Source organism: Emericellopsis cladophorae (assembly GCF_022114955.1).
Source record: "Emericellopsis cladophorae strain MUM 19.33 chromosome Unknown NODE_10_length_638493_cov_120_236322, whole genome shotgun sequence".
Taxonomy (NCBI): Eukaryota; Fungi; Ascomycota; class Sordariomycetes; order Hypocreales; family Bionectriaceae; genus Emericellopsis; species Emericellopsis cladophorae.
The window spans coordinates 562,092-580,317 of NW_026250935.1; the positions used below are offsets into that span (position 1 = coordinate 562,092).

General features: G+C 56.8%; 5 protein-coding genes across 5 annotated transcripts; 4 read left to right on the forward strand and 1 right to left on the reverse strand.

Moving 5' to 3' along the window:
* Window positions 1–1,410: 1,410 nt before the first annotated feature.
* J7T54_002200 (ATP-dependent RNA helicase-like protein) lies at window positions 1,411–3,540 on the forward strand (the record flags this gene model as incomplete). Its single annotated transcript, XM_051504812.1, has 2 exons — window positions 1,411–1,664; window positions 1,719–3,540. 2 exons carry the CDS (start codon window positions 1,411–1,413, stop codon window positions 3,538–3,540), a joined length of 2,076 nt encoding a protein of 691 aa, XP_051363894.1.
* Window positions 3,541–4,828: 1,288 nt separating this feature from the next.
* J7T54_002201 (uncharacterized protein) lies at window positions 4,829–6,632 on the forward strand (the record flags this gene model as incomplete). Its single annotated transcript, XM_051504813.1, has 3 exons — window positions 4,829–5,231; window positions 5,292–6,484; window positions 6,540–6,632. 3 exons carry the CDS (start codon window positions 4,829–4,831, stop codon window positions 6,630–6,632), a joined length of 1,689 nt encoding a protein of 562 aa, XP_051363895.1.
* Window positions 6,633–7,628: 996 nt separating this feature from the next.
* Window positions 7,629–9,755, forward strand: J7T54_002202 (uncharacterized protein; the record flags this gene model as incomplete). The annotated part of the gene is made up of 1 exon (XM_051504814.1): window positions 7,629–9,755. The coding sequence occupies one exon, from the start codon at window positions 7,629–7,631 to the stop codon at window positions 9,753–9,755; it is 2,127 nt and encodes a 708-aa protein (XP_051363896.1).
* Window positions 9,756–9,865: 110 nt separating this feature from the next.
* Window positions 9,866–11,812, reverse strand: J7T54_002203 (Reticulocyte-binding protein 2 a-like protein; the record flags this gene model as incomplete). The annotated part of the gene is made up of 1 exon (XM_051504815.1): window positions 9,866–11,812. The coding sequence occupies one exon, from the start codon at window positions 11,810–11,812 to the stop codon at window positions 9,866–9,868; it is 1,947 nt and encodes a 648-aa protein (XP_051363897.1).
* Window positions 11,813–14,516: 2,704 nt separating this feature from the next.
* Window positions 14,517–16,377, forward strand: J7T54_002204 (uncharacterized protein; the record flags this gene model as incomplete). Its single annotated transcript, XM_051504817.1, has 3 exons — window positions 14,517–14,556; window positions 14,764–15,294; window positions 15,350–16,377. The coding sequence occupies 3 exons, from the start codon at window positions 14,517–14,519 to the stop codon at window positions 16,375–16,377; spliced, it is 1,599 nt and encodes a 532-aa protein (XP_051363898.1).
* Window positions 16,378–18,226: the final 1,849 nt, after the last annotated feature.

The following is an 18,226-nucleotide window of genomic DNA, read 5'->3' on the forward strand; positions in this document are numbered from 1 at the left end:
CGACCTCACCGTGAGCCCACGCTCTAGCATTGATATATAGCTTACTAGATCACGATACTCCCGTGAGCCCTTACTCTCCTAACTAGTATATAAGAAGCCTAGCTTTATTATAGTTCGTCTTCATTAGCTCTCCTTAGCTATTAATATAATTATCTACGTAAGATCTACTATCTTATATATACATTATAACCTGATACACTTTGGAGGTTGTGTGGCCATTCAACCAAGATGCATCTGCGCTGTGTGTAGGTGTCACGTGCTGGTCACGTACACGTACAGGTACGATAGCGATAAGATAGCATTGATAACGCCGCAGCCAATCAGGCTGCGCGCACACGATCCGAGGAGCAGCCGCGCCATGCCTATTTAGGCTGACCGACTGGCTGCCCAAGGACGTTTGGATTGATCATCCTTTTCCACCTGTTTGATCTGCCTCTTAGTGCATCATAACCCGACCGCTTAAGTTGATAATATCCTAGTATACTAAGTTTAATAAACTAACTTCTATTTTACTAACCCTATAGCTAGTCTAGACCTGAATATTATATATTAACAGCTCTTATGTAATATATTATTATATTAAGTACTTAAGGAACATAATATTATAGCCGATATCTAGAACTACCGAGACTTAGGAGAAATTACTAAGCCTAAGAACCCTAGACTATACACTAGTACTATAGGGGAACTTTAAAGATTTCGTACTTAACTTAAGATATATTATTGACTATTCCTTAGAAAATATAATTAAAAATATCTTTAGAAATACTAATAAGTCTCGAGCGGCTATCGAGAAACTCTAGAATTTAAAGTAGAAAGGGTGTTACGAAGTGTCACTAGAGGAGGGACCCTGACTCCACGCTAGCACGTTGTGGTCACCAGCCACATTTGCTGCCCCTCTGTGACCTCACAGTGGCTGATGCGGCTCACCGCTCACTCTCGACCCACTGCCGGCCCTGCCTGCCAGATGAACGCCACTAGCCACATTGTGAAATTTTCTATCCGTCCCCATTTCATGAGCCCTCACCCGACCCTGGACCCTTTTCCTTCTCCTTACAAACCTCATCCACCCTTCAAAACATCATCTCCCCTCCCATATCTGCCACCCACAGGCATTCCTTCGTCTTTCCTTGTTTGTTTCTTTCCTTTGAAGATTTGTTTGTTCTTCGAGGGGAATTTGCAAGCTGCAGTCGGAATCTCTGCAACCACACGTCTTAATCAATTTCTGAAGGTCTATTGGAGTCTGCCCTCCTCTCCCTTCTGCCGTAACGACTCCCACTGTTTCGACTCGATCCACGAGCTCATTCAAATTCTTCACTCTCATTTTCTCGGAAGAAAGAAGGGTGATACACTTTTCCTCGCTCGCCACACCCCGATCGACACGACGAAACTACTCGACATCCACCCAACATGGCGGACCAACTTAACATGAACGGTCTGAACCTTGGCCCGGATGGCCAGCAGGGCGGCGCCCCTGGCGGTCGCTCTTACATTCCTCCTCACATGCGTAACCGTCCTGGAGGCGGTCCTCCCATGAACGGTCCCGGACCGGGCGTTGGCCCTGCGGCTGGTGGCCCTCCTCCTGGCGGAGCTCCTCCTGGCGCAGCTCCTCCTGGCGCTGGCGGCCCTCCTGTGAACGGCCTCAACAATAGCAACTGGGCTGAGTAAGTTTTTGACACACCACTCATATGCGTATAATGCCGCTAACATATTCACAGCCAGAACTACGGTGCCCGCCAGAACAACTGGGGCAACGCTGCTCAGGTCCCGACTTATAACAATGGTCCTGCTCGTCGCGGCGGCGGCGGCGGCTTTTCCGGAGGCCGCGGAGGTGGCTACGAGGGCCACGGCGGTGGCTCTGCTCGCGGCTCTGGCGATGGCCAGTGGCGGGACGGCAAGCACGTCCCTGGCCCTGCCAACCCCCGTCTCGAGCGTGAACTTTTCGGCGTTGCCGACGACCCCACGAAGCAGCAGACTGGTATCAACTTCGAGAAGTACGACGACATTCCCGTCGAGGCATCTGGCCGTGACCCGCCCGAGCCCGTCAACCAGTTTTCGACTCCTCCCCTGGACGAGCACCTGGTTCGCAATATTGAGCTTGCTCACTACAAGGTGCCCACGCCCGTCCAGAAGTACTCCATCCCCATTGTCTCTGGTGGCCGTGATTTGATGGCTTGTGCCCAGACTGGTTCCGGAAAGACTGGTGGTTTCCTCTTCCCCATCCTGTCTCAGGCCTTCCTCAACGGCCCTTCGCCTCCTCCCGCTAGTGCGCAAGGCAGCTTTGGCCGTCAGCGCAAGGCTTTCCCCACCTCTTTGATCCTGGCTCCCACCCGTGAGCTGGTCTCGCAGATCTACGATGAGGCCCGCAAGTTCGCCTACCGCTCTTGGGTCCGTCCGTGCGTCGTCTACGGTGGTGCGGACATTGGTTCCCAGCTGCGTCAAATCGAGCGCGGCTGTGACCTCCTGGTCGCCACCCCTGGTCGTCTCGTCGATCTCCTCGAGCGTGGCCGTATCTCCATGTGCAACATTAAGTACCTTGTTCTTGACGAGGCTGATCGCATGTTGGACATGGGTTTCGAGCCCCAGATTCGCCGCATTGTCGAGGGAGAGGACATGCCCACTGTCGCTGACCGCCAGACCCTCATGTTTTCGGCCACCTTCCCCCGCGACATCCAGATGCTCGCCAGGGACTTCTTGAAGGACTACGTCTTCCTGTCTGTTGGCCGTGTCGGCTCGACCTCTGAGAACATTACTCAGCGCATCGAGTACGTCGAAGATGCCGACAAGCGTTCTGTGCTGCTCGACATTCTGCACACCCACGCTGGTGGCTTGACGCTGATCTTCGTCGAGACCAAACGCATGGCCGACACTCTGTCCGACTTCCTCATCAACCAGAACTTCCCCGCCACATCGATTCACGGTGACCGCACCCAGCGTGAGCGTGAGCGCGCTCTCGAGTTCTTCCGTAACGGCCGTTGCCCCATCATGGTCGCCACGGCTGTCGCGGCCCGTGGTCTCGATATCCCCAACGTCACCCACGTCGTCAACTACGATCTCCCCACCGACATTGACGACTATGTCCACCGCATCGGTCGTACCGGTCGTGCCGGAAACACTGGTATTGCCACTGCTTTCTTCAACCGTGGCAACCGCGGTGTTGTACGTGAGCTCCTCGACCTGCTTAAGGAGGCCCACCAAGAGGTCCCTGCGTTCCTGGAGACCGTGGCCCGCGAGTCGTCCTTTGGCGGCGGCGGTCGTGGTGGTCGCTCTCGTGGCGGCGGTGGCCGCGGCGGTCCCACTCGCGATTTTCGTAAGGGCTTCGGCGGTGGTGGCTTTGGGGGCAACAGCGGTGGCAATGGAGGCGGCTTCGGTGGTCCCCCTCAGTCCGGCGGCTATGGCGGCGGCGGCTTTGGTGCTCCTCAGGGAGGTGCTCCTGCCTACGGCGGCGGTGGTGGTGGTTACGGCGGTGGCGGTGGTGGCTTCGGCGGTGGTGGCGCCTATGGCAACCCCGGCGGTCCTGGCGGCCAGTCTTGGTGGTAGGTGCCCATGCGAGATGGCGGCGCATCCAGAGCGTACCCCTGATGCGGGCACGTTGATGCTCCCACGATCCGCCTTTGGAGCATCCAAATTTTCTTTCTCTTGTCACTTTCTGCTTTTTTTGTTGTTTTTTGCGCACAGCACAGCACACTACTTTTGACGACACGGCAACCATGAGCATGACCTGAGGAGGCGACATTGATGCCTTTCACCATCCCAGCGCGGCATAGGCAGAATGCTGGCGCAGGGACACTCTGGGCATTTATGACGAAGCATCTGATAGATTGCGTTTGAATTTGATTTCGGCATCCTCCTCGATTGATACCCTTAGACCGAGACTAGGGGAGCTCGAGAAGAAAACGAAAAAGCCTACGACGACGACGACGATATTATCGGCAGCAACAGCAGGATATGGACACGGCGTTTTTCCGAGAGAAACATCTCACGACGCCATCATGTTTCTGCCCGAGGGTCATTTGTCTTTTTTTCTCTCTTTGCTCTTATTTCACGATAGAGGGTCATGAACATTGCCGTGCGGACATAGACAAAAGTGGGAATCATTCTCAGGTTCTCCTCCCGTGCTTACAGGACACGATTAGAAAGCCAGGAGGGATACGTACTTAGTTGTCTGTTTTCACATACTAGAGCATATCGACAAGCATGGAGTCGATCGAAGCCGTCCCGAAGACACACACAGATGGTATGGATAATGGGTTACCGGCTTTACGGATTGACCAGGCATCGCTCGGGGATGGATGAGTTGAGAACCGGCTGGGCAAGACGGCAGGGTCAGACTCGCAGCCTCTCGCGCGGTGCAGGTAGCCTCGGGAAACGGGAACAGGCCCCGAAATGGAGGGATCTGTCCCTATCACTGAAGACAGACATGCTCAAGAGTAGACTGAGGAGTTTCCGGACAAAAAAAAAGTTTCATCTCAACGCGTGTCCTGTGTGTTCATTGCAACACTGTTGTGACCTTTCTGTTTAATTCTTGTACTTGTCATCACGGGGATACGATCAATATGTTCCTTTTATAGTGCGTAGATCTTTGATCATTAATCGCTTGGCACGGTGCTCCTCAGGGTGGACTCGGGTCACTCTCACCTCGGACCGCTGTCAACGTCGGTGCATTTCGACGTGGCGGGGCAGCCGGGCTCGAGCTTACGTTCGACAACCTCCTCATCCGGACCAAACTGTGTTCCAAGTTGCGACCTGCCCGGACACTGTTTCTGTCTTGCTTGATTTATATCGATTCCTCTTCCAGCGTGCGTTTCGTTCTCCTCCACCCACCGCCATGGGACTCTTCGACACCGTGGACGCTGGCATCACCCGCCTGGTCGGCCAGTGGAACCTCTACACCACGACCCTCGCGACCATCTTCGTCGTCCTCGTCTCGTACCGCGTCATCTCGAGCCGCGATCCCGATGTGCACCCGATGCTCCTGGCCCGCCAGGCCGTGCCCTCGACCGTGCGCAACGAGGGCGAGAGCGCCGTGTACCGCAGCCAGGCGGCGCCGCACGGCATGCCGCTCAACAGCGGGCTGAACGTCAAGGATCCTGGCGCGAGCAAGTGGTCCCGCGGACGCGATGGGGATCTGCGGGACGTATGGAGGAAGGTCATCGAGGGTGGCGAGAATGGCGCCAAGGGGAGGCTGCTGACCGTCCTCGGGTCGGAAAAGGTGATTGAGCACAAGCTTGGTAGGTAGAGAGAGAGAAGCGCTATCACCGGCGATGAGCTGGGCTAACAATCGGGGACAGAGGACATCACGAGACAAATCAACCTCATCGGCCAGCACTTTACCGAGAACAAGGCCGCCCGCGTGGCCGTATATCTCCCCAACTCGATCGAACTCCTGGCTACACTGTTCGCTGCTGCGTTCTGCCCCAACGTCACGACCGTCCTCATTCCCTTTGACACCTCCGAAGACAACCTCATCTCGATGCTCCGTCAGGCCGAGGTCGATACCGTCATCACCGCATCTGGCTCGTTTCCATTGGACAATGTCACCAAGTCGTATCCAGCCCTTCGACAGCTGATTTGGGTCGTCGATGAGGGAAGCAAGCATCTGGACTGGAACGAAGTCCCCGAAGGCGTCGGCAGTGCAGTCAACGTGGCCACATGGCAGGACATTGTTCACGATGCGCCTGCTGCGGCAGGGTTGGAGCTACCAGCTACAGATGCGACGACTACGCCAGGCGACATTATCACATTCTGGCAGAACAGCCAGACGAGTCAGGCCCAGATGGCCAGATTCACGCAAGCGAACATTGTGGCCGGTGTGGCTGCACAGCTGGCTGCTCTACCGCACAGGGAGCGTCTCAACGCGGCGGACCTGTTTCTGCCCGCCGACTCCATGGTCCACAGCCACACTCTGGTCGTCACGCTGGCAGCGCTGTACTCGAACGCCTCGGTAGCCTTCAACTCGGTGGCTGAGCAGTCCTCGGACGTGGCCCTCGCCACGCAAGGCGTAGTACCCACCATCCTCGTGGCCAGTCCCGAGACGCTGCTCAGGACGCACGGGGAGAGCGCAGGGAAGCTCACGTCCGCGCTTGCGAGCGCATCGCACGCGCTGTCTACACGCTCACTGACACAGGAGGGCATCTTCAACACGTCGAATCTCTTGTCGCCATTCTCCTCGGGCGCCAGGCCCGCGATTGGCACGACGCCCGGCAAGCTGCGTCTTGTGTACGTTGCGGAGAGGGCGGGGGCCAGTACGCCCGCGCTGTCGTCTAGGGTGGTCTCTGATCTCCGCATCTTCACCGGTGCGCGGGTGATCTACGCCCTGACGGCGGCGCCGGTGGCGGGCTCTGTCAGCCAGACGGCCTTTTTCGACTACCGTCTAGACGCTGAAAATGGCAAGGCGCATTTTGGCGGGCCTGTCACGAGCGTGGAGGTTTGGCTGAAGGATACGGATGTCAACAAGACGACGGATGACAAGGTAGAAGGCGAGGTCAGTGAATCGTCCTTGTGTTGGCGATCTGTGGAAGCCATGCTAACAGTGATAGATCAACGTGCGCGGACCGAGTGTCGCTGGCGGGGAGGCAAGCCTGGGTGTTGTTGGGCGAATCAACGAGGACCACACCGTGGCCTACGCGTGATCTGCTCGCTCACGCTGCGGTAGAAGCCAATACGTACTATTGAGGATCGTGGCGTCGGAGGCGGGGTGGGTGTTTGCGCGCGCACGCAGAGCTGAGCAGAGCAGAGCAGAGCGCATCCATCAGCCGAGGGCGCGAACCCCTGGCTGGCCAGGCACCTCGAGTGAACTAGACTAGTACGTAGGGTGGGCACTTGCTGCTCACATACGATGCAATGAGGAAATTGTAGAGACAATTGACAATGACACGTTCTCTGTAGACTGTGCCGACCTCCTCAACGAAGAGACGCCTTCGCTAAAAGATATCGCGAGGACTCAAATCCAGGGATCTGGGATGGATCGTGGACCCATGTCACTCGACCTCGACCGGGTGAGATGGGTGAACCCCGCCGAGTGCCGGCACTATTTTGGAGAGCCTTTTTTTCTCATTTTCTTGTTGACCGGTTGACACGGATTTTATCCAATATTGGTCAATCAAAGCATGGATCGCAGCGCATCGGCGCCAATGGATGCATTGTGCTGTACGACAGGCAGCTAAGAGTCTCGTCTTGTCCCCAACACGCCTCTCTTTCTTGGAACGGCGTCAAGGACACCGTTGATCCGTTAGGGTGTGGTAGTGCTGGTGGTGCTGGTGCTGGTGGGAGGCACCCCGGTTGCCGTAAGATGACTTCATGTTGGCCAATTTTCATTTTACCACAAGTCCAGTCTTCCTCGTGGTGGCGCCTGTTTCCGCTCACCCGCTGCCAATCGCCTACCTTGCCTAATCCAATTACTTGGACTTTTCCCGAGCTGGCGAGCAAATGCATCTGCAGCCTCTCTTTTGCCAGGCCACGTCTCCTTCATCACCTGGCTCTGACTGTCGCGTGCGTGCCCACCTAGACCGGCGCATGACGGATCGCAATCATCTCCCCTTGGTTACCCTGCACCTTCTTTCTCATCACTCACTCCAGCCATCTCACCCGCGCAGCAGCAGAAGCGAGCATGAGTCGACGGTGAAACGATGAAGTCCTTCAAGAAGCTGCTCAATCGACGGCACAACCCTCCCTCCTACATTGACTATGCGTCCTCTCTACCCCCCGCCGTCGAGGCCCCAACGCGACACCAACTCTCCTCGTCACGGCTTCTACACCACACGGCGCCCACCGCTCCAGCCGCGACGAAATTCGTGGCCGATGACGTTCCGGAGCTCATGTGCGCCCAATGCGCCGGCAAGGACTTTGCCTCCGTCTTCGCCTGGAAGGATGGCGTGAGAGAGTGGGTGAGTGTGGGCCACGTGCTGGACTATACGGACGAGCCGTCCTGTCCGTACTGCCTCTTCTTCCGCGCCTACCTGGCCGTGGCAACGCAGAGTCACGGCGGCAATTTCAGCCCGTATCTGAGGATACGGCTGGCCTGGGAGAGGTTTGGGATCCCAGAGAGTCATCCGCTCGGCAGGACTGTGGTGATGGATGTGCTAGGGAGGAACAAGGCATTGCCGTGGGGCTATATTATCCTCGCGGCGGAGGACCAGACGCCGCAGGCCTATCTGGCCGACGAGCAGAAAATTGGTGGAAGGCTCGTTGAGGGGGTGGCGGACGCTGAGCTGGTCACGACGTGGCAGGGGTACTGCGTGGACAAACACGAGTGCAGGAATCCGGCAACGAGGATGACGGCGAAGCTTGTGGATGTAAAGGAGAAGGCTCTCCAAGAGTTCGAAGGAGATGAGATGCCGGACTATGTGGCTGTGAGCTACGTACACGACGAGGCGACTCAAGCCGCGCGGACGCTGAGCGACGACATACCCAGGGTATTCGAGGATGCAATGTCCTTCACCGAACAGCTGGGGTATCGATACGTCTACATCCATCCCTACTGTCGCTCCGATGACGTGGGAGGTATCTTCTCCTCAGCCACCTTGACACTCATATTCACGACGCCGACTTCACCCATATCGACGCCACGAACACCGCAACTATCCCTCCAGTGCCACGCTGGGCTCTTCCTCACGTCGCTGCTGCGACCAGACCTCGAAGTCACATCTTCACTCTGGTGGCGACAAGGCTCTACGTTCCAGGAAGGCCTACTCAGCGCGCGGAGGGTCGTCTTCACGAGCAGCCAGGTCTACTGGCAGTGCGCCGAAATGTGTCTCTGCGAGAGTATGAGCGTGCCGCTGCAATACACGGCAGGTCTGAACCTCGGACGGGTATTCCCCGAAGGAGGCGCACATGGCAACGCGGTAGACTACAAGAGGACGGTCCGAGAGTACCTGGCAAAGGACTTTGCCACCCCAGAGGAAAAAGTCCAGGACTTCTGGGGGGTAGCAGAGCACTACTACAAGCGCCCGAGCGGCATCGACCATCTCGTGGGTCTGCCGCTCTTTGCCAGAGGGAGTCTTGACGCAGAGGAAGCGGACGCACGAAATGATAGGCTGGCGTTTGGTCTCTCGTGGGCGCCTGTGCGGTCACAGACCGGGACACCAGCCGAAGGGTATGTGCTCGACGCCGCAAGACAGTGTCCTTCGTGGACATGGCTTGCCTGGAGACCTACCACGGGCGGGGGTTTCACGTTCCCGTCGGACGAGGATTCGGTCGCCTACAGCGCACCGCCCAAGATGCAGCTTTCGTTGGGTCTGCAGGACGGTACCGTCGTGCCGTGGGATCCGGTCGCAAAGGACACGTCAGAGTGGAAGCTCGACTTTCTACGGATCAAGACATATTCGTTCAGCCTGAATGTGAAGAAGCAGGGGGATACCAGCGCCATTACGTGCATCCACCTGGCACGTGCGCAGAGAGATTTGGTCAAGAGCTGGGTCAAGGCGCAGGGCGAGTGGGAGCTGATGGGCGTGGTGCTCCTGGCGAAGAAGTGGAGGGAGGCTGGCGACAAGGAGGCCGTCTGCCTCGTGCTGGGGCCAGGTGATCTCACGGATCCCCAGCATGATGCAGCGAATGGGGAAGAAGGGCCCGTGAATGGAGAAGCAGAAGCAGAAGCAGAAGCAGGGAAGAACTGGACACGGCTGGGCGTCATGTCACTTTCCTTCCTCGACTTCACACCGCTGGGTGACGAGACGGCCGTGCTGGAGGGAATGGCCCTCGACGGGGGCGACAGGGGGGATGTAAGCGTTTCCGTCAAGGAGGTGGATGTTTACTAGTCATCGAGATACCCTTCACTTCAGCGAAATATGACACACTGCCACACACCCATCAAGTGCGTGAACAAACCAGCAAACAAAGAAGGGGTATCGTTGTTGTATTGGCATCCTCAGTCTACCGCCGGACTCTGCATTTCGCTCTCCATGTCGAGGATCATCCGCTTGGTCATGTCGTCCTGCACCCAGCTGATCACCCGCTCGCCGACGTCGCCCACCAGGCGGTCGTAGTGCACGCCTGGAAAAAAGAGCCCGCAGTGGGCGCCGACCTCATCCACGCCGTCCATGTAAATGTCCACCCAGGTGGGATCGGGCTGCCCGTTGTGCGACTTGGGGAGGGTGCAAAACTTCTTGGACTTTTTGGGCTTGGCGGCCTCGACAGCCTCCGCATCCTTGACGGCGGACTCTGTCGAGACGGACGCCGACGCAGACACATCTGCAGTGGGGGCTGAAGAAGCAGCAGCAGCAGGTTGCTCCGTTCCAGCTCGTTGGAGGGCCGCTGCGTCGGCAGCCTGGGATTTGGCTTTGGCAACCTCGGCCGCCGCCGCCTTGGCGTCTTCCTTGTTCTGGCGCTCAACCTCCTTCTCGGCTTTCTTACGTCGCTTCTCGAGAATGCTGTTCCTCTCACGGATGGCCTTGTTACGGTCCTTGACCGCGGTAGCATAGTTCTTCTGCACCCTCTTGAACTCCCGCTCGGCCTGTTTTCGAGCGTCCTTGTCCGTGTACTGCTCAAAGTCGGGTGCCTCTGGTTTCTCGGGGACGGGCGGGATAGGCGCGAGATCAAGGTGCTTGTCGCGCTCGGTGGCGTTGTCGTCTTTCATGGGGATTGGATCGAGATCCTGCAGAGACATGGACTCCAAGTCTGTCTGCAGAGACGCAGTCTCGCCATCGTCGCCTCGAGAATGCTTAGAGGTACTATGTCGGGAAGAAAGTGAGGATATGTCGGCTGCCTCTTCCGCATCACTCTGATCCTTGGTGGTAAAGCTGACATTCGATGTGGACGTGCGTGTGTCCTGCTGGCTCCAGGAGTCGTCGCCCGTCGATGTCACAGGTGTGAGGATGTCGGCTGGTGTCTCCGAGCCCGGCGTCTTGGGCTCATTCTTGCGTCCGCTCGATAGAGTATAATAGTTCACAAAACGTACCCTCGCCTTGTTGGAATGCCCCTGTCGTCCTTGCAGCTCAAGCTCATCGACATCCTCGAGCTCTCGCAGCCGGTTGTAGCGCTGGCGCAACCCTGGGTAGTCGGCCAAGCAGCCGCCATACTCGAGATGTGAGAGGACATGTTTCGCCGTGGCATTGACGATGCCTTCTGACCGGTGTTTCTTGGCAAAGTTCATCAGCCTCTTCACAAAGGGTGCCTCTTTGAAAGGGTTGTCGTTCCAGAATGGCTGGTTGAAGAAGGGGTCTGTCGGCTGGCGGTCTGGGGGCATGTCGTACGGCGAGGCTGCCTGGAGTTGGAGATCCGTGTTGCTAGAGCTTGCCTCTTGATTTTCCGCCGGCTGCTCGGGTGAAGACTGGAAAAGACTGGATATCCCCGACACGACGATGCCGGGATGCAACCCCAGGAATGGCGAGTCCAGCGAGATTGTGCCCAGTATCCGGTGCAAGTATGGATGCTGGCTGCCGTACGGGTTCCTGTTGGGCATGAGGACAATGTCAGCCGCCAAGATGCCACCCATCGAGTGGCCGACGAGGATGACGTCGGTATCTGGTCCTTCATGAGGCCGAAGCCAGGCGCTGAAATTGTCTCTGGCCACCTCCAAGGCACGGTACGTCTTGTACCGCGGGTAGATCTTGGAGTGAATCACATGGGATTCGGACAGGGCTGATCGGAGGTAGGTGTGAACATGATAGGGGAACGACCTGAACGACTGATCATTGCCGTAGAATCCATGGATATAGATGAGGAGCAGCGTCCGTCGACGACGACCCTGCCCATCGTCGGCGGTAGAGGGCGCGAGAGACTGCGAGGATGAGTGGCGCGGATCGGGCGCTAGCATGTCGGATCCCTTTCCCAGCGAGGTGGCCGTCGGGACGACATGGCTGTCTTTGGCAGCCATGCTGTGAGCCTTTGACGCCGGGCTGAGACAGAGGGGGGGATCGAGACTGCCGCTGCTGCTGCGGGGGAGGCTACGAGACAAGTACGCAGAAGAGGGCCGAGTGTGATTTGAAGGAGGCGACGCTCGTCGAGAGTTTGAGTTGTTGTTAGACTGGTAGTAAGGTGCGGTAGCTTAGCTTAGTGCTGATCCAGAGGTTGTCTTGGATGAATCCAGGGACTTGTTGGATACGTGGGGCGGGGCAGCGGGGGTCTGTCTGGGTTACGTAGGTAGGTATCCGTACGTGGAACGAAAGTCATCTGCGTTGCAACGATCTAGAAAGAAATCAACGTGCGCTGGATGTTGGTTTAGTACTCACACACGGAAGTAGGTGGTCTTTTGTCGTTACCTTGGGCTCAGGACTTTTACTCTCGCTGACTCCAGATAGGGCCGTAGCCTGATGGCTGTAACCCAAGAACTGCTAGCAGTATCCGAGAATGCGAGAATCCGAGACTCTCGCAGCTGCTCCAACATGGTCACTCGTATCTTGTTCATTAGCACCCGAGATGTTGGGGACTCGGAGCAGTTGTCAGTATCTGTGGGGCAATTGTGGTTGGTTCCTGGACTGTTTTCTGGAAGGAATGATGTCGAAGGCTGAACGGCTAGCGGGTAAGCTAAAAGCCACGGCGATGATCAGTGATCATCTAACGTCTACTCCGCGCGTGTATATCCGTACGAACGTCCGATGTACATGTAAGTATGCTACGTATTTCATTTCATCATGCTCTCTCCCGATGGAAGCTCCATTTCCCGCACATTGGGTCACGTACTGGTGGAACTCAACGGTTCTAATGGGTGCATCATGCACTCTGACTTGCGCCACTGCGTCCCCAGTGTCCGCGCGTTGTCGAGGCTGTGTCGCTGGACGTATGAGGTGCAACAGCAACGCCGACAATGGTTTGATACTCCAGTTCAGAATTGCGGACACATCCGAGTCACAAGAGAGCCGTGAACCTGCCTGACGCAGTGACGCGTTGACAGTCTGACAGGCATCCGTCTGTCCGTAGATATGACACAGTGACAGACTGACAGTCGCGCACGTGACGGCACGTCCCCCTTTTGCAGCGTTACATTCCGGATCAGCAATGTCATATTTCACACAGGAATCCGTCTATCATGTGTATGCATAATAATGCACCTGGAATCCTGGACAGGAAAATACATGTGCCTCGAGCTTTGACCTCTGGTGGTGTCCAGGCTTCTCGAGTCGACTGTTTATCATCTTCCCAATTAACTAACGCCTGGTGAAACTTCCGTTTGATTAATTACCATCCGTCGCGGATTGTGGGTTTCGCCGTTTCGGCAACAGCCACAAACGTTTACGCAGCCGTAGGGCACCCACTCTTCCGGACGGGAGGTTAGCTGCTGGCATTCTTCAGCTTCTGCATCCTGAGTGGTGTGAGGTGTAGCTCGTCGCGTTGCATAGTCTCCAGCACAGGACGTGTGTTCTGTCTGCACATGCAATCCCTGGCCACTGCCATCGTCCATGAGGCGACAGCACAATAGCATACACGCGCTGACGCATCGTCACAATCGGCGCCCAAGCAGAGCTCCATGTCGACAGCCGTCGGACGGAGGATCCTGCGACTGGCGACTGGCGACCGGCGCCCAGAACTTGTCCTTGGCGAAAAGGCTTGCTCCACGACGCCCGGTCCCCTGCTGCGTGATCGAAATCGTGATTGGCCCGAGATCATGCATCCCGAAATTATGCCACCCATTCTTCGTGATTGTGCACGACGTCTTGCGGCCTGTTCCTGGCCATTGTGTAGCGACGCTCGTGCAGATGAATTCTTCATTTTACGTGCATGACATTTGGCCGGGGGAGAGGGGCTATTGCGGCCATCTGATCTGATCCAAGTCATGGCCGTCCGTCTGTCCTCCCATCCGCCCGCAGGCCATAATATTGTCTCTTCAAGCTCGAGGCGCCTTATCTCCCTCTTCCTTCTTTGCACGGGTTGAGGTCTGGCCTACCCACGTCGCTCTTTACCACTCCCTCGTTGCCGTTGTATTCTGCTTCCTTCGTTTCGTGCCGACGGCTCACTCTTTTGCCCGCTCGTGCCATATTTTGAGTCCACCTTGCCATCGTGGACGCGTTATGCAGACGAGCAATTGTCATTCTACCCTAGCCGCGAAGGCGTGCGTGAATTCGTGCCACACTTCGAAATCACGAAAAGTCTCCAAGGCAAAGAAAAGAGAAGAGTAGCACACGAAACACAGACGATTCCGCTGTTGGGGGGGAAATCGACGAGGAGGAATACGAGAAGGGAAGAAACAGGCTGTGTTCGACAACGCGACGTAGCTAAGCGAGGGTCAACAAACGACGGGCGCCCACGGCACGACATCTCACAGACCGCCATTCGAATCACTCAATCGAGCCGAATCATTGCCCATCCTGCTTGGCCTTTCTGGAACACGAACGGACGACGGGATTCTGGCTGCTGGCCACGATAAGATTGTGGCAGACTTGGGCAATACTGCCTTGGTCCCTCCCAAGCCTGGATTGCGCAAGCCTGATCGCTCAGCCTCGCAGCATTCGTTTCGATAGGATCCCCTCCCAAAACGCCTGGATCGACACTGTTTAGTAGTGCAGCAAAAATAGCCGATCCATTGTTTTTTCGGGGCCATCCATTGATTGGAGCAATTGGGGAGAGGCGAACTCGTCGTTTGCATGGTGGTAGTTGCTCCCGTCGCCATGACTAACCTCGCTGGTGCGGGTGGCGCTGCCCCGATCGCGGCTACCAACGTGGACGACAATTCTGCTTCTTCTTCTCCAACTTCATCTTCGTCTTCGACTTTGTCCAACACACATACACACCACTCACATTCGTTTCACTCCGGGAATGGTCATCTGCACCACAACCGACATTCCTTGGACAACACTCGTTCAAACGCACATCTGCATTTACATCACCGAGTGCCTGCCTCTTCCGACCTCTCTTCTGACCAGAAGAACGACGACACCGATGTCGATATTGATGCCCACCGCGACAGCAACCTCGAGATCCGCCAAGCTGACCAAGACCCCTATGTCCAGCACGTCGTTCAGACTGTCGAGCTCATTCAGGTAGTCGACGCATCCGGCAACCCAGTCACTCTACAAACCGTACTACCGCCTCCCGGGACCGTGGTCGTGGACCGCGCGTCGGGGGAGACGATATCCGTCATTTCAGCACCAGGAGCGTCGTGGACGGCGATACAGCCGTCCGCATCATCTGTCTCGTCGGGAGGCGTCAAGGTCGAGGCGTCCCTTTCGGTTAGCCTCAGCCTGCCGATAGAGCCATCTGTAACGGCGTCGGCTTCCGTCTCGGTCTCCTCCGCCTCGACAGATGTCTCCGCGCCATTGATCACGTCGGGAGCGAGCGACACCCCGATACCAGCGAGCCTGTTGCCGGAAACGAGCAACTTCCTCACACCATCAGCGGGCGTCTCGCTCAATGAAACAAACTGTGAGTGCTCTCTCCACCCTGATAACAATGGCCTACATGAACTAACAACGATCAGCGCTGCCCTCCCATAACTCAACGTCAACGCCCACCACACCTCTCAGCCAGAGCGCTCTACAACTGGACACCTACTTGTCCACCCCCTCGTCTATATCATTCACATCCACATCCGACGATGAGTTCCGATCCTTCATCTCCAGCTCAAGTAGCGGCTACACCTGGGACTCATCCTTCTCCACGTCACTCCCGTCGACATACTCGGACAGCGAGACGGCCTCATCAGATGTCATTGGATACAGCGGCACTGGTGCTGATGGCGCCCAGCCAACCGATTCGGAAGACGCACAGACAGATACCGACAACACGGACGACGACAGTGGTGGCGGTATAGCACCTCTGACTCCACAGCAAAAGACCATTGTCGGAGGCGTTGTCGGGAGCGTGGCCGGCGTGGCATTCCTGCTGTTGCTCGTCATGATGGGGATCAAGTGGAAGAAGCGAAGGAGTCAGGTGACCGAGCTTCTTGGAGAGCAAGGCACACGGGAAATTGCAGGTCGCGGCGGCCCGCCGACAGGAGGCAGCAATGGGGGCGCAGACGCGATGGAAGAGCGCCCCGGCACTGGGTTCTCCGTACCGGGTGCGTTGGCCGCATTGACGAGAAAAAGCCAGCATGCGCCTGGAGAGGCCACCCGCTCAGGCGAACGGGGTTTCGTCCGCGTGTCTGGCAGGAAGTTGCCCTCCGTCCTACAGCACGGCGGTGATGGCTACTCGGACCCCCGCGCCAGCACCATGAGCGGAGAGTCTGACTACTGGCGCGGCTCGCAGGCCTTTGACCCCGGCGCGACAGCGCCGCGACTCGCGCTCGGTACACCGATGCGCCCCGTGAGTGGCGTGCCGATCATACGCTCAGGACCCGGGCGACAAGCGGTCGCAGAGCATAATCCATTCGCTGACCCGCCGAGCCCTGGGCCGCCCCCGAGCGGACCGCTACCGCCTCCACCACTGTCGAGAGACGGGCTGGGACGGAGTCTGACGAGCCAGGATGGGTCGAGAGGGTCAGGCTCGAGATTTCAAGAGAACATCTGAGTCGGCTCTTGTGTCTGGGAAAGGGGAGGGGTTCAAAAAGACCGAACCGGTAGATTTTAAAATTCTTGTACATGTTGCAATGGGAACTTGGGAGCGACAGGATCTATCTATCTAGCAGAGCGAAGGAAGGACGGACGGGTCGGGTCAGGCGTCATGTGTACATAACATGGCCCGCGTACATATTTCATGGTACCAATCTTGGTGGTCAGTACACATTCGTGCCTGTTGCGTTGATCTGTGCAGGACGGACGTGCGGAGTAATGGGTAAATGCGGCTGGCCTGTCGTGGTAGTACATGTACGTATACACGGTATGTACGTACGTACGCCGTCTCGGCGTCTACCACGAGTCGGAGGATCTCCTGACTCCTGTTGTACGCGGACATAGCGTCGCACGTGTCGGTGATGGGCGGTGCAGTCTAAGTAGGTAGGCATCCTCGTCCGGAATGCAGTCCAACTACAGTCTATGGGCAAGGTCGGCGAGGACGGGTGCGGAAAAGCCTACCCATGGGATGATGAATGCTTGCTGTACTGCACCTGGGAGTCTAGGGCTGTGTTGGGGGGGCCGGCCAGTCGTTGTCAAATGAATGGAATGGGCCCATCCGGAAAAGGGCAAGCCGCGAGAGAGGAGGGCGAACGATCTGATCGGGGGACCTGCATCCAAGATCCGCCCAAGAGTCCAAGACAGACTTGGCGCCTTTGGCACGCACGCTGCACGCAGGCATGCGTGTCTCTGAGGATTTGACTGGACTGGCCTGCGATGTGGTGAGGGCCGCTTCATACAGTAATCGTAAAACAGGAAGAGGGACGGTCAGCGTTCCGAGATGGCAGTCAATGGCCATCGTATGTTGTACAGCGGCATAACATCAATGAAGCAGCCCGAGTGTCAAGTTTGCCCGGGCGCGAATGAACATGAACAGTCCGCTGCTGTTGGTTGCGCCGATGGCCTCCATGTCTGCTGTGCTGACAGCTGATGTACACGTACTTGTAGGAGAAGCAGCCAGCCCACTGCGGGCACTGGCAGCACTGCCACGTTCAAGTGTGTCGGCACTTGCATTCGCATTACATTTGGAACCATGGTTTCTGCCTTTGTTGTGCAGTCACAGACAGAGTCAATGTACAGGAATTGATCGTATCAGCATCTCAACATGAACGAGTACAGCACTATCCGTATAGACTGGACTACACGTACACGCCTTACCTACCTTGGGGATGAGCGGCCAACAAGTCCGCTATATCAGGTGGGGTACGTACCATACGTGTTTATAGTACTCCGTAGATGCCCGGGATGACGCGGGTGAGGCTACGCTACCAGGTATGAGTTCATCGCTACTTATTAGTACGTAGTACGTGTCTTATCTACTCCGGAAGCAATGATGTTTATGCGATGTTCCATCGAGTCATGAAGCATAGTCTATCGTCCTGACACTAATAATTAGTCATTACCTCTCTGGCTGGGCCAAGGGGCGCTGGAACCCCTGCCGCTGGATAAACTCCGCGCACGCGGCCTCCACAGCACTCCGAACTCCACGGCACCCACCAGCCTGATCCCAGCCTATCCGTACCTTAAGGTAGGCCGAGTCAAGACCACCACCATATGCAACTTGTTACTTCTCCCCCCCTTCTCCGAGAAAGAGACTGGACTTGATCGTGCCACGAGAGAGGAGATCACAGGTCCACCAGCTCGCATACCAGCAGCACATGGTACGCCGCAAGTAGCTCGCTCCAACACCACCATCTCCAATCTCGAATTGCCCAGTCCAAGATTCGTCATCAATCCAATCCCCGCCCCCCCCCCTCAGAGCCCAACAACCTAATTCACTCCGACGAATCCACGGCACCCTCATTCGA